The sequence below is a fragment of the Opisthorchis viverrini genome, assembly GCF_000715545.1.
Source record: "Opisthorchis viverrini unplaced genomic scaffold opera_v5_525, whole genome shotgun sequence".
In the NCBI taxonomy this organism is placed as follows: domain Eukaryota; kingdom Metazoa; phylum Platyhelminthes; class Trematoda; order Opisthorchiida; family Opisthorchiidae; genus Opisthorchis; species Opisthorchis viverrini.
The window spans coordinates 151,280-164,530 of NW_008752176.1; the positions used below are offsets into that span (position 1 = coordinate 151,280).

General features: G+C 45.0%; 1 protein-coding gene across 1 annotated transcript in view; it reads right to left on the minus strand.

Moving 5' to 3' along the window:
• The window catches only part of T265_11518 (hypothetical protein), a gene marked incomplete at both ends in the record, with an annotated part of 26,008 nt that overhangs the window by 8,893 nt on the left and 3,864 nt on the right, over nucleotides 1–13,251 (minus strand). Inside the window, 4 exons of the mRNA XM_009178195.1 lie at nucleotides 568–749; nucleotides 5,359–5,695; nucleotides 5,777–5,968; nucleotides 8,782–8,935. Coding sequence (XP_009176459.1) covers nucleotides 568–749; nucleotides 5,359–5,695; nucleotides 5,777–5,968; nucleotides 8,782–8,935 — 865 coding nt within the window. The remainder of the gene's footprint in view (nucleotides 1–567; nucleotides 750–5,358; nucleotides 5,696–5,776; nucleotides 5,969–8,781; nucleotides 8,936–13,251) is intronic.

A 13,251-nucleotide genomic window follows, 5' to 3' on the forward strand; every position in this document is an offset into this window, starting at 1 on the left:
TTACACTACCAACCAAGCAACGCAGTTTAGCACTACCTTTATTGAAACGTTGTTTTCCTGCTACATGATATATATATATATATATATATATATATATGACTCAGTCCTCGTTTTCAGCACAACGACAGTGAATTGCAACTGAAGATCTCTTATGGATACTTTGGGCGTTCAAAGTTACATCTATACGCATTCACTCAGAAAGGAGCAGTAATTCCGTCGACATTTTTTCCGAAACTTCACTGGCTGCTGGTTAATGTTGAATTGAATGTAATACAAGGCCTCATGCTATAAAAATATATAACCGTTCAGTTGTAACACCCTCGCTGTGCCAAGCTGCCATGCCAACCGAAGGAAGCACGAGGGCTGAGATACTGTCAGGTTGCCCAAACCCAGACAGGAGCAGTTGGGATGCAGAAGTTGGGTTTTAAACCACGGACCTTCCGGTCAGTAAATTTGCGCATTAACCAATGAGCTGTTCCGAGCCCATAAACTCCAACAGCTAAAAAAGAAAAACAATGCTGTGTTCACAACAACCGGGAGCGGACTTGACACAACGGCTGCACTCACGTGAAATTCGTCTGAGTAGAGTGGACGACCCTTCATCGTGAACCACTCCAGCGAGCAATGGTACTTTGGCGAAACGACCCAATCTGCGCTCATCCAGGGGTGTACGTGGGAGAAAACCGGCTGTGCCATCGACTACGGGTGTCCAAATGTACGGAGTAGCACCACGAAGTGGGCGAAGGAGCCTAGAATACAGTATTGGAACAACGCATACTTAGAGTTCAAAGCCGTAGGTGAAAGGCTGTTACAAATCTTGGGTAGCACGGGTGCACTGATGTTTAAAACGGTATAGTTAGCAGTTACAGTGGTGGTAGTGGTATTTAGAAACAGAGATACGAGGAAGACATAACAATTGTAATACTGTATTCAGACCAACCTATCCTTGAATTTACCCTCCTGTAGGGCGGTTTAACCCAACAGTTACGATCGGTATCAAGCAGGGCAAGCGACGTTGAAAAGGTCCGCATTCTTACCAGACTCAACGGTTACTGCGCTTTTTAGTCGACTAGCACTACGCACTGAGAAGTGTATCCACCTGAAAATTCCGCACTGATTACTAATTTGGGCCACCTCTGATAATGCAGAGGCCGCTGCAGCTGGATATGCTGGGGTGGGTATTGTATTGAGCGAACAAGCGGAAGCGTCTCTGCTTGATTGGATACCCGTAAACAGTCGCCTCTGCGCGGTTCGTTTGGCAACATCTGTGAGAGAATCTAGAGAAAGTGAGATTCATCGCACCCTGTTTATTGTGTCTGCATACGCCCCAACTGACTGTAGCTCTGAATCTGCCAAGGACAGTTTTTATGACGACGAAGCTCTAGGTGCCCTTTTACAACAGGCTAAAAGCTCAGATATCGTTGTGGTTGTTGGTGATATGAACGCCCAGGTAGGTAGACTAGGAGCGGCTGAGGCCCGATTGGGTGGTCGTGTTGGTTTGGACACTAGACGCACGGACAACGGAAACCGCCTACTTCAGATGTGTGCCGATCACAGACTGTTCCTTTGCAGTACGAATTTCCNTGATGATGATGACCTCACTCAAGCTATGCATCGGCTCAACTCAAAAATGGTCAGCTCTCGCTCGAGGTACAGTCATATGTAGTCGTGTTTAACCAGTCTGTTTTATTTCAATTTCCAAGCGGATATAGTACACCTGAGCATACCGTACAGAAGACCATACTGAGAGAGTCCACCAACCCCTAAGTACGAGAACACATGGTGCTCTGGATTAGGAATCGCATAGCCCACCGACAACCCTTCATGAATGTCGACCACCACAGTCGGACTGGCACGTATCCTTGACCACAGGTTGATTCAGAACCTCACTAAATGAAACTGGTATTCGGTGGCTTCGCTTTAGTTGCCGTTCTTTATTGACCACCCTCAACTTTATCATCACGTAGAGAATATCAGCAACCATAAAAAGGCAAACGAACTGTTGACATAGTGATCAATCATCACAGCCTTGCAGCCGAAAACAATCAACTCGTAGTCATACACAGTCGGGGTTCGTAACTGGATGAAGCCACACTAAACTGTTTACTGGTATTTTTCAGAGGTTGTATTTATCTTAAAGAGTGAGCCTACTTGATGGCCACCGATCTAAGACAGAATCAGCTTGTGAGAAAGCATGGCTAAGCAAGATTTGCCCTCGATAAGCTTCTAAAGATGTAACGTGGGTGGAATCATGATAATTAATAGGTTGACACAATCGAGCGGAATTCACGGATGCGCACACAATCTACCAAAGTGAATTAAAAAAGTAGCACGCGAAGAGTCCTGACTTTATTCATTTTTGGCGAGCATGTAACGTGCAAATTAATTACCGCCGGTTGCGCGCCGTGTCCTGCGTGGGTAGTCGACCACACGCAAGGAGAACCACGTGGAACCCGCCTAGAAAGGTGTGAAGATCCCACGGCTCTCTACTTGACAGTAGTCGCTTTTATTTCGCGTAGACAGGTGGTGAACTGTTCACAGATAAACATTAGGTAGAAGCCACAGAGCCACTGCTTTGCACGGAGAGCTCAGCTGTCAAGCTCATTACGTAGCATAACGAATTTTAACAGATTAACCATCAGAGCTAAACTTAGCTTCTGAAAATCCCAACTCGCCATAGCTAAACAGAAAGCCATTATCACACTAATCAGTGTCTGCACTTTTATATTGCAGACAGTGGTGCCTAATAGAGAGCAGATGAGCGAACACTGCCGTTTGGGGGAAGACAAACCTTATGGTTGTACGGCAGTGAAGCATCAGTGCCAACACTGACGTTGCTGTCTTTGATGATGATGACCTCGCTCAAGCTATGCATCGGCTCAACTCAAAAATGGTCAGCTCTCGCTCGAGGTACAGTCATATGTAGTCGTGTTTAACCAGTCTGTTTTATTTCAATTTCCGAGCGGATATAGTACACCTGAGCATACCGTACAGAAGACCATACTGAGAGAGTCCATCAACTCCTAAGTACGAGAACACATGGTGCTCTGGATTAGGAATCACACAGCCCACCGACAACCCTTCATGAATGTCGACCACCACAGGCGGACTGGAACGTATCCTTGACCACAGGTTGATTCGGAACCTCACTAAATGAAGCTGGTATTCGGTGGCTTCGCTTTAGTTGCCGTTCTTTATTGACCACCCTCAACTTTATCATCACGTAGAGAATATCAGCAACCATAAAAAGGCAAACGAACTGTTGACATAGTGATCAATCATCACAGCCTTGCAGCCGAAAACAATCAACTCGTAGTCATACACAGTCGGGGTTCGTAACTGGATGAAGCCACACTAAACTGTTTACTGGTATTTTTCAGAGGTTGTATTTATCTTAAAGAGTGAGCCTACTTGATGACCACCGATCTAAGACAGAATCAGCTTGTGAGAAAGCATGGCTAAGCAAGATTTGCCCTCGATAAGCTTCTAAAGATGTAACGTGGGTGGAATCATGATAATTAATAGGTTGACACAATCGAGCGGAATTCACGGATGCGCACACAATCTACCAAAGTGAATTAAAAAAGTAGCACGCGAAGAGTCCTGACTTTATTCATTTTTGGCGAGCATGTAACGTGCAAATTAATTACCGCCGGTTGCGCGCCGTGTCCTGCGTGGGTAGTCGACCACACGCAAGGAGAACCACGTGGAACCCGCCTAGAAAGGTGTGAAGATCCCACGGCTCTCTACTTGACAGTAGTCGCTTTTATTTCGCGTAGACAGGTGGTGAACTGTTCACAGATAAACATTAGGTAGAAGCCAAAGAGGCACTGCTTTGCACGGAGAGCTCAGCTGTCAAGCTCATTACGTAGCATAACGAATTTTAACAGATTAACCATCAGAGCTAAACTTAGCTTCTGAAAATCCCAACTCGCCATAGCTAAACAGAAAGCCATTATCACACTAATCAGTGTCTGCACTTTTATAGTGGTGCCTAATAGAGAGCAGATGAACGAACACTGCCGTTTGGGGGAGGGTTAGAATTTTACCCATTTATTTGAAGGTCCGATTCAAACTTCAACGTTTCTTTTTAAATTGAAGGTTTTTTGCTTTACAGTTTTAACTCAAAGTTCACGGGACCGCAAGAAAGTGGTTTCTTCAAGGACAGAAAAACTGGGAGACCGATAAAATGGGCATGCGAACTCAAACAGCCAAAACCTCTTAGCTAACCAACCTGATACCTAAACAAACTTTGACATGCGTTAGGAGACAGGACATCCAGGAGTATGCCGACAGGTTGGGGGGAGGGGGTCAAAGAAACCGACGCCTGACCGACCTTGGTGAAAGCCTTACTGCCCGTTTCTGTGTACGAACAGCTAAGATTAAAGACCCCGAAGAAGTGGGTTCATTATCAATTTATCCGAAAGTAAGCAAACAATAGTTATTTGGTAAATACCAGTAAACCATCACTTAAGACAATAAAACAACACAGAACAGCTTCTGAGTGGGGCCGTGAGGTTGGATTTCCGACTACCTGATGACTGCTATAATAATCAGAAGGATTCCAGCGCAGTTCATCCAAATGCCGTAAAATATTGTCAAGGAAACGACTGAAGCGGCCTAGGAATCCTCTAACCTCGAACCGAACTACGAAGATGGCACAAAATTTGCCCAGTTTTGAAAGGCACACTTGAATGAGGAGATAACCAAGCAGTGAAAATAAAACTCAGTTTGGTTCGACTAGTCCACCATAACAGTCGATATGAAGGGAGCCTAGTGGATCTCGGGACCAGGTTGGGCTTCTGGTGTAACTTGCCAAAAGGTGAATCAGTCATCCTCTCACACATATAAAATCAAACTAGTAGCACTCTGGCCAGTCGACCGACTTCCACGTGAAGGGTGGAAGAGAGCCAGAGGCGGTCAAACAATGACTTGGCAGCGAACTATAAAGACCATTACCAGCAAACTCAGCTGCGCTGGTCATTGCCGTCTTCCTGAATGGGGACCCCGAGACGGGCCATATCAATGGCTAGAGACATTGTCAGACATGGCCCAGTCGCGCCCTCAATGGCGCTCATGCATCCAAGCTATTGCTTTTAATGCATAGCTCCCTTCACAATCCCTCCAATTAACAGCCCATTCACAGTGCTGTATTTACGCACTAATTTATCAGCTTCCGCCTCCAATACGTAGCTACCTACCTCACCTCCCCGAATCATCAGTGAACTAAGCTGTGGTAGCTACGACCACTGTACGACAAATACGCGGTTATTACAGCTGACAATGATGATGAACTGCAAATAAAGATCGGAACTGAACCTATCTAAATTGACTGAAAAATATGACGCGGTTACTAACTTAGATGCATGCATAATCTCCTCAGCCGACTTGGAAAGGCGCAAGCAGCGGACCAACGCGTTTGAATCAATGCTTGTGTAGTATGGGACGGTCAGTCGGAGTTTGACAGAAGAGTTGCCAAATTCTCCTTGAGGAACCTCTGCGGCTGAAGCCGGCTTCCAAGGCTCGCCAGCCATGGCGGATTGTGAAGCACCAACATCTGCACCCATGACCGAGGGGCAGCCTAGTTGCCGACCCAGCTCTATGGCATAGTATCGTGTGCGGAGTTCATTTGGGTTGGAAACGGCCCAGGGTGATAAATCTGAGCCAGACATAAGCACCACGCGCTGAAATAAGTCTGTATGAGAAAGACAGGAAATACTGTTAGGAAGGGTTCCCGTCATATAGGGCGTGCATTGTTAACGAAACAGAAGCTTACCTAAACCTCTGCTGGAGGGAGACACAGTATGCAAGCCAACGCTCGCTCCGCCGGCACCCTCACCCATGAGCGTGATTTGGTCAGGGTTCCCACGGAACCAAGCGATGTTGTCCTTAACCCACCGCATGGCAAGTAATTGATCCCAGAGACCGAAGTTGCCAATGGATGCAAAATCACCAGTGGCAAGAAAGCCTAGAAGTCGTGTGCAAAACACAGGCGGATGAATATAATGATGGTTAGCTGAGTAGCATAGTTAAGTGCAGCGAACGTACTTGAGTAAAATATCTTTTGATCACGGATGGAACAACGGCTCTTTCAGCAAAATGATTCAATCCATGTGTGTACTATTTTGAGTGGGAAAATACAACAAACAAACTGGACTGGGTTAAACGGCTTGCTTTTCAGAGGGATTGACTACTCGGTAACACTCTCTTAACAGATGACACATCGTCCACTAAGGACAGACGAGTGTGCACCGAACGTGTCCTTGAAGCAACTTCTTCGTTTGATCTCACGCCGATGGCTTCTGTCAATGCAAGCTGCCTGACAAGATTCCTACGGTAACGACACATGAACCACGGAAATTAGGCTCAAAGATGGAGACAGTAGCATCTCAGGATTCACAGGGGACCATCCGCACAGCTTCTGATCAACATTACTCCGACCCTACAATAACCTTAGGAAAGAACGAATTCCGTTACATTCGACAGGTGACTGGGTTGCTGAGAAACTGTGCCGGCCTTTTCTTCATCGGCCACGTCATCCACAACAGTTACTTTTGGAGAGTTTATTCAAAAAAGTGGACATCTAAATATTGGATGTTTGTAACTAGTGTTAGCTGAAGAACAGATAGATGAGACTGGAAGTGAGCACGAAACTACATGCTTCAAGGTCCCAGTGCGCATGCCTGTCTTGCTGCCCTTAGACACAATAATGGCTATGAGGCACTGTCTTCATTGAACTGTTCGGATCATCATCATAAATGACGAAAAACCTTGCAATCCGTTCATGGCCAGGGGCGCTTCGGGCTGCACGGCGCACTGGAAGGAAACCCCAAGAGTACAATTTGGTTATATTAACTTGAAATAACTCTATCAACCTTTATCCCCTTCGGGAAGAACAAGTCTGACTCAGAGAACTAGAATTTTCACTAGCAACATGGCGATCAGTTAGTCCGTTTATCATGTGTGAAACATGCGCTGAAGTTACGCTGCTTCCAGCTCCTACAATTTCGGTCAACCGAAAATGGGAGAGCGAAATAAAGCATATCGAAACATTGGAGACGACGGGATTATCAGTTAGCTGGTGTTGAATTAGCTTAATTATTTGAAAGAACGGGATACTGTGCAGTCACGCGCTGAAGCCGACAGCTTTGATGCAACAGCACCAATAATGTGTGATTGACCCAGCGTCTATTACCACTGATGAGCTGTTTCGCGAAGTTCAAATTCGGAGAAGCGGTACTTGCCAAACCGAGTTTACCAGATCGTTGCCAGGTCGTAGATTACCCGTCCATGGGTCGTTTCCACCCAACACACGGCTGAACAAAAGGATTTCTCTAAGATAGACGGCTCTCTGACACACGAAGCACATGCCCTAACCAGCGTAAACTGTGAAGCGAGAGTAGCCCAATAATTGCGGAAGGACCTGTTCTTTCCAAAGCTATCTAGTGTACCCTGACATTACTAATCTGATGTTCCCATACAACCTGAGCATACTTCAAAGATAACGATGGTCGAACTCTCCGTTTCTCATCCATAAAGCAGACGGAATCGCGCCGTCTTGGAATATAACCTGCCCTTGACGGGCGAACCAACATCACGTTGGCATCATGGGTGTTGTAGGTCAGTCAGTTCAGCCAGTTTTTCCGCAAACTATGTATTAAAGTGTTGTGGTTTCAGCTCCTACGGCTAGGGCGAGGGAATGAGAGTCACGCGTTAGACACGACGGCCCAACCAATTCATTGACTTTGAATAATTGTTAATCCAGTGTGGAAGTGTGGCAGAGCTATGCAGTGAAGGCAACAGCTTTAATACAAGACCAAGTCATGGATTACACGCCCTGGGTTATCTCCACCACGTACATGGCTGGGCGAGGAGGGCCCTGCGAAGCGTTTGAGGTTAGCAGAAGCTGTCTTGACCTTCTAGATTCCAATAATGATCTCGTTTTCAGCCACTCAACTACCCACATTAATATGTTTGTTTTGCATGTCGATTGGCTGGTCAGCGAAAATAAACGTCGGGACTGATCCCGCCTAGTCTTGCAGTGGCACTTTGAACCTCAAAGGTACCAGGAGCATTCCGAACTGTGGCAGAATTATTTATATTATTTCACACGATCTGCATCCTTAAGGGATCCGAAGCAAGGAGAGCAGGCACTTTGTCCACCGATAGCATTAGCAATCGGTTGCCATGAGGCAAGCGATGAAAGATAATCGTGCTCGTCTTAGCCAACGCAAGCTTTCTGTCATCAACAAAATAATTTGGCTAAGCAGTACTAGAAGCTAATAACAGAAAGAAAACAGCTTAGTTTGGTGGGGGCGATGTGGATAGTGAGCACGGTATGCATCATTTCGGATCAAGAAAAAAACCGGATTCCATTGTGTGGCACACGGATTACGGGAAACTTAGCCGTCACTTGTTCAAGAGCAGCGAGTCGGTGAGTAGAATTCACGCACAAAACACACTTTTAACACATGAGTAGTTCACGCTGTTATCGGGGACTGTTACCTAACAGTAAAAGGGACGAAACTTAGATGCTATGAAAAGTACGTGCAATACACGTGGAATCCAGTTCACGTCACGCCCATGAGGCACTTGTTGGACGCTGTGGCAAGGTCGCATGAAAATAGCATACTCAGAAGCGCCTCAGCACAGTGTAACATCTGTTAGTAGTGATCAAAAGGAGTCTTCCTCCCAGATATCACTGTATAAAAAGTAATTAAAGCACACATTGAAGTAAAATGATTCCAGCATAGCAAATCCGTCATCAGAAACTGGACTTACCGAAAGGTCCTAACCGATAATTGAATGTGACCACAACAACTCCTTTAGAGGCAAGCACATGTCCCGGACACATGTGACTGGAGCCATAGACAAACCTTCCACCGTGTATGTGTACAACAACGGGATAGCGAATTTTTGGGTCCTCCCAAGTGCGCTGATAAGTAAACAGTGTTGAAAATCACCTTTCAATAAAATCTCGATCAATAGCGCAGCAGACGAAATTATAATGCGAGTATTGAATAGAAAACACAATAAAGGTACCATACACGGTCTGTGCTCACAATAACTCTGGCATCACTCTCCCGATGCCACAGAACCGAATCGAAATGGTGCGAGGAGTTTAGCAGTATACGTAACCTGAAATCATACCCCAGTAGGATGGCCCACGAGGACCGCGAACACTTGCAAACATGGAAGTTCTCGGATATCCCAATTTCCAAATGTTCACCAGCCACTATACGGAACTGAGTTAGACAGCATCTAAATGGGAACTAATAACGGCTCAGCCAGACAGCCCGAGAGCGTCTAATAGACACCAACCACGACAGAACCGCGCCCAGTGGGTCGAAAACTTCGGAGCGGACTCAATTTCTTGTATGAGTACAGATTAGACGATGCAAGGTTACAGGAAGCAATTATGCACAATGTGTATCTAACCAGGAATTGAATTGACCAAAGGTTGTACCTGAATGGGAGTACCTAAATAGGAGTTGATCCGATTTGTCCATGTGATAATAATCGACGTCACTGAACGTGCCACTGAAAGTATGTGCACTAGTTACTCCCAGATGAGATTATGGACAAATTTACTCAATCTGGCTACACATCATCCAGTGGTTTTTGATATTCCACGTGAATGAATCATTTCAATGAAATTATGAGGGGTAGATATATTGGTGATGGTGAGTAATTCATGGATTGATAACGTTTGAAGTGATGAGATCAGATACTGAACAGTCTGAACCAGAATGTGCCCACGAAACTGTCTGACACATTACTAATGTGAAAGGCCTTCTTCGACTGAATGATGAAGAATGATGAATGATGAAGAATGATGAAGAACCAAGCGTGTCATCACACCACGTACTAGTGTGAAAGGCCTTCTTCGACTGAACTCATCACAGTGAACAGTAATAGGCCAGCAGAAAAAGCTGGCGATAAACAAGTATGCCAGCGATAAAAAGAAAGTCTTACACACCTGGAACAAACGTTCAAGAGAGCAATTTCAGGCAATGAAGTAAAGAAATCTAAACGTTAGCATACCTGTTTGGTTTTGACGGGATGCTCATCTGGAACCCATCTTATAAAAGAGAGTCTCAGTTGGGTTCCCGTCAAAACCAAAATGGTTTGCAAATTCGTGCAATTTGGTTTCCAAAAGAACATAAGGTTGACAGAAACTCGGGGACTGCGCTTAGCTGATAAGCTCGAGGAAGGGCGAAACCGGTCGTGGGTTATCAAAGAGTTTTTAGCAACCTCATGAGTAGTGTATTACGCCGATAAATTTAAACGTTCTTCTGATTAAGATGCTATCAGAGAAATTTATCGACCTTCCTTTCCAACGTATACCTAGCGGATGATAGGCGAGCTGTAGCTAGAAAGCAAAAGCGTGCTCGTCACTGGGACCTACTGTGCACCGTGACATATTGCAGGAATCAAATGGAATGCGGAAATCACAGGGTAAAGATCCTATGGCATCTAATTTGGAAGTGGTAGCTTTCATTTCATATTCCTACGCAACTGACAGCTTCCCCAAAGGAGGGTTTGGTGTCGAAAAGGCGAATTCCTCGGTGGTTGAGCGTGTATAGTAATGTCCAAAATGTTATCAAAACAGGATCACTTATCATGAAGGAAACTAATCACTGGGTTGCCTAAATCCCTTCGAAAGCAACCTTATGAACAGTTTCCTCCATGAAAAATATACTGCGACATAAATAATATCGTACCAACTGAAACATGAGGTAGCCTCCATAAAGCACATTCAGTTGTCATAAACGAGAGATTCAGCTGGGGTTCAGAGGGGCCCTCGTGAAAACCAGATTAGCATCCAAATGTGTGTATTTGTCGAACAGGTTTCATTTGTTATTCCCGCCATTCTGGCTTACTATGCATTACTGCCTCATTCAACGGTTTGTCGCTCACACACTGCAGCTAGATGACGTATGCCGTACTATGAAGATAATGCTGATCAAAGTGTTTGACGGAATCCAAAGCTTTTCTGAATAGAACCAAATTAGTAACCACGAAGAGCATTCCCATAGTTGCCATTTACGCATGACCCTATATATTCGGTGAAATTCGCTGCAGACTCAACAAATGAGGCAATGTGGAGGATATCGCTCATGCATTCATAATTCGTGCAAAAGCTCTAGCACCTGGCATCGTACTCGTTTGGCAAGGAAGGATTTTTTGCTTCAAGGTGTCCAGATGTTGCTCCTCCTCTTATTGAAGCGTGTGCAGGGACAATGATTAAGGGGGACGTAATTAGCGAATATACACTCATTTGCAAACTAATTTGGTTTTGTGAGAGACTCACCTGGAACTCAGCTGAATCTCTCGGTTTCGATGTTTCCAGGCAATTGAATGTGCTGCACCAGGCCACCTCATGTTTCAGTCACTACGATATCGCGATACACAGTTATTTTTGTAATGCACTACTCATAAGGTCGAGGAGTTTTCAGCAACCTTATGAGTAGTGCATTACAACAAAAAGGAGACGTAACCTTACAGCTTACTCATAGTGCGACCAATAGTTAACTCTCATTGATGTGCCTAAAGTTAAAATAAAGTAACCGCATTAAAACGGAACTTGGAAGCATGCTTACCTGTTGAGCTCCGATTTAACCAGCAGAAGGAACACCCCACTTGAAAGTTTTGTTTTGTAAACAATCGGCCCAACTGATCATATTACAAAGTAATAATAATAATAATAATAATATGTCAGCTGTAACACCCTTTCGGTGTCTAAGAGTCATGCTACCCAAGGGAAGCACGAGAGCTGACATACTATCAGGTTGCCCTAACCCGGACAAGAGCAGTCAAGATGGCCTTCCAGTCAGTTAACTCGCTGCCTGACCACTGAGCCATCTTGAGCTGGGTTACGATGTTCGTAGAGCTTGAAGGCAGATGAAGAACCAATCAACAAGACTTAACCCAATCAACAGGCCGAATCAGTGTGAATTGTCGGCGATCAGCCACTGTGGTGTGAATAGTAGTCTCCGTCTTTTCCATATTTAATATAAACCTGTATGATCGTTGGCTTGTTCGCTGAGCTGAGCAATTTGATTGCAAACGTTTCATCATCGGTGACATCATCAGTGCGTTATTGGGAAGCGTAGTGGTGCGTAGCGGTGGGTTGGTGGTTGTGCCTGTATACAGCATACGCTTTTCTGTCGCCAAGTACTTTGCTATAGCCAAACGTGATGTCAACAACCCCAGTAATCTGAACTATCACATCAAGTTTAGCATGGAGAAATGGTCCACTTTGGGTACACCACTTCCTACACTGTATGATGCATTGGAAATTAACGGTTGTCCACCATAAACCAACAAACAGGTGCTGTTCTAAACCACTCTACACATCCAAAGAGGATGTACGATACTACTGCCTGATTTATGTTTAGTCGAATCGGGCGTTGTGCACAGACGATACCATCCGAGCAGCAGCTAAATTTGAGGTTAAAAAACCGGCTTCAGAAAAGTGGATATCCGAGTGATAGTTAAAGGTATCGGCACCAACATCGAAACCCAATGAGGAATAGATTAGCACAAAAAACACTCCATATAAAGGAGCATCTGAGGTTATTCCAAGGACACAGAATACAGTCAACGTTAGAGTAGCGCTCTAAAAGAGACAAATGCTATGCTCGGTATTCGTACAACTAAAGAATCATCTCGCGATTGAAGTAAATAAATTGTGTATGAAATTCAACTCAACGGCCGCACTGAGATCCAATAAACAATTACGGCTCAGTTGTAGCAGTATTCTAGCACCTAGCTTCCATGTCACCCTAAGCACGAGGGAGGGCCGAGATACTGTCAGGATCCTCGAACCTAGGCAGGAACAGTCAAGATGTAGACAATAAACCGCCAGAGAGCTCGATAAATGAATCAAGCAGCACAATAGGCAAATAAACAAGCCATTTACAAATGTGCAGGAATATCAGGCTCTATCAAATACTCAGCGATGGTGGGGTACATGCTGGACACAAGACAAAATAGACATGAGAAATGAGGAAATTTGTAAGCCGGGGACCGCGACTCATGACACAATGGCTGATGGCCGATGGGATGGAAGTCGCTGGACAGCATGGAGATCATCATCATGATCATCATCATCATCATCATCATCATCATCGACAGCATGACATCAGTGTTCAACACCAATGCTTCACTGCCGTACAACCACGACTTATTTGAAAGCCTTATTGTAAAGAAAAGAATAAGGGTGGACGGGGAAGGGACTTAGTGCTA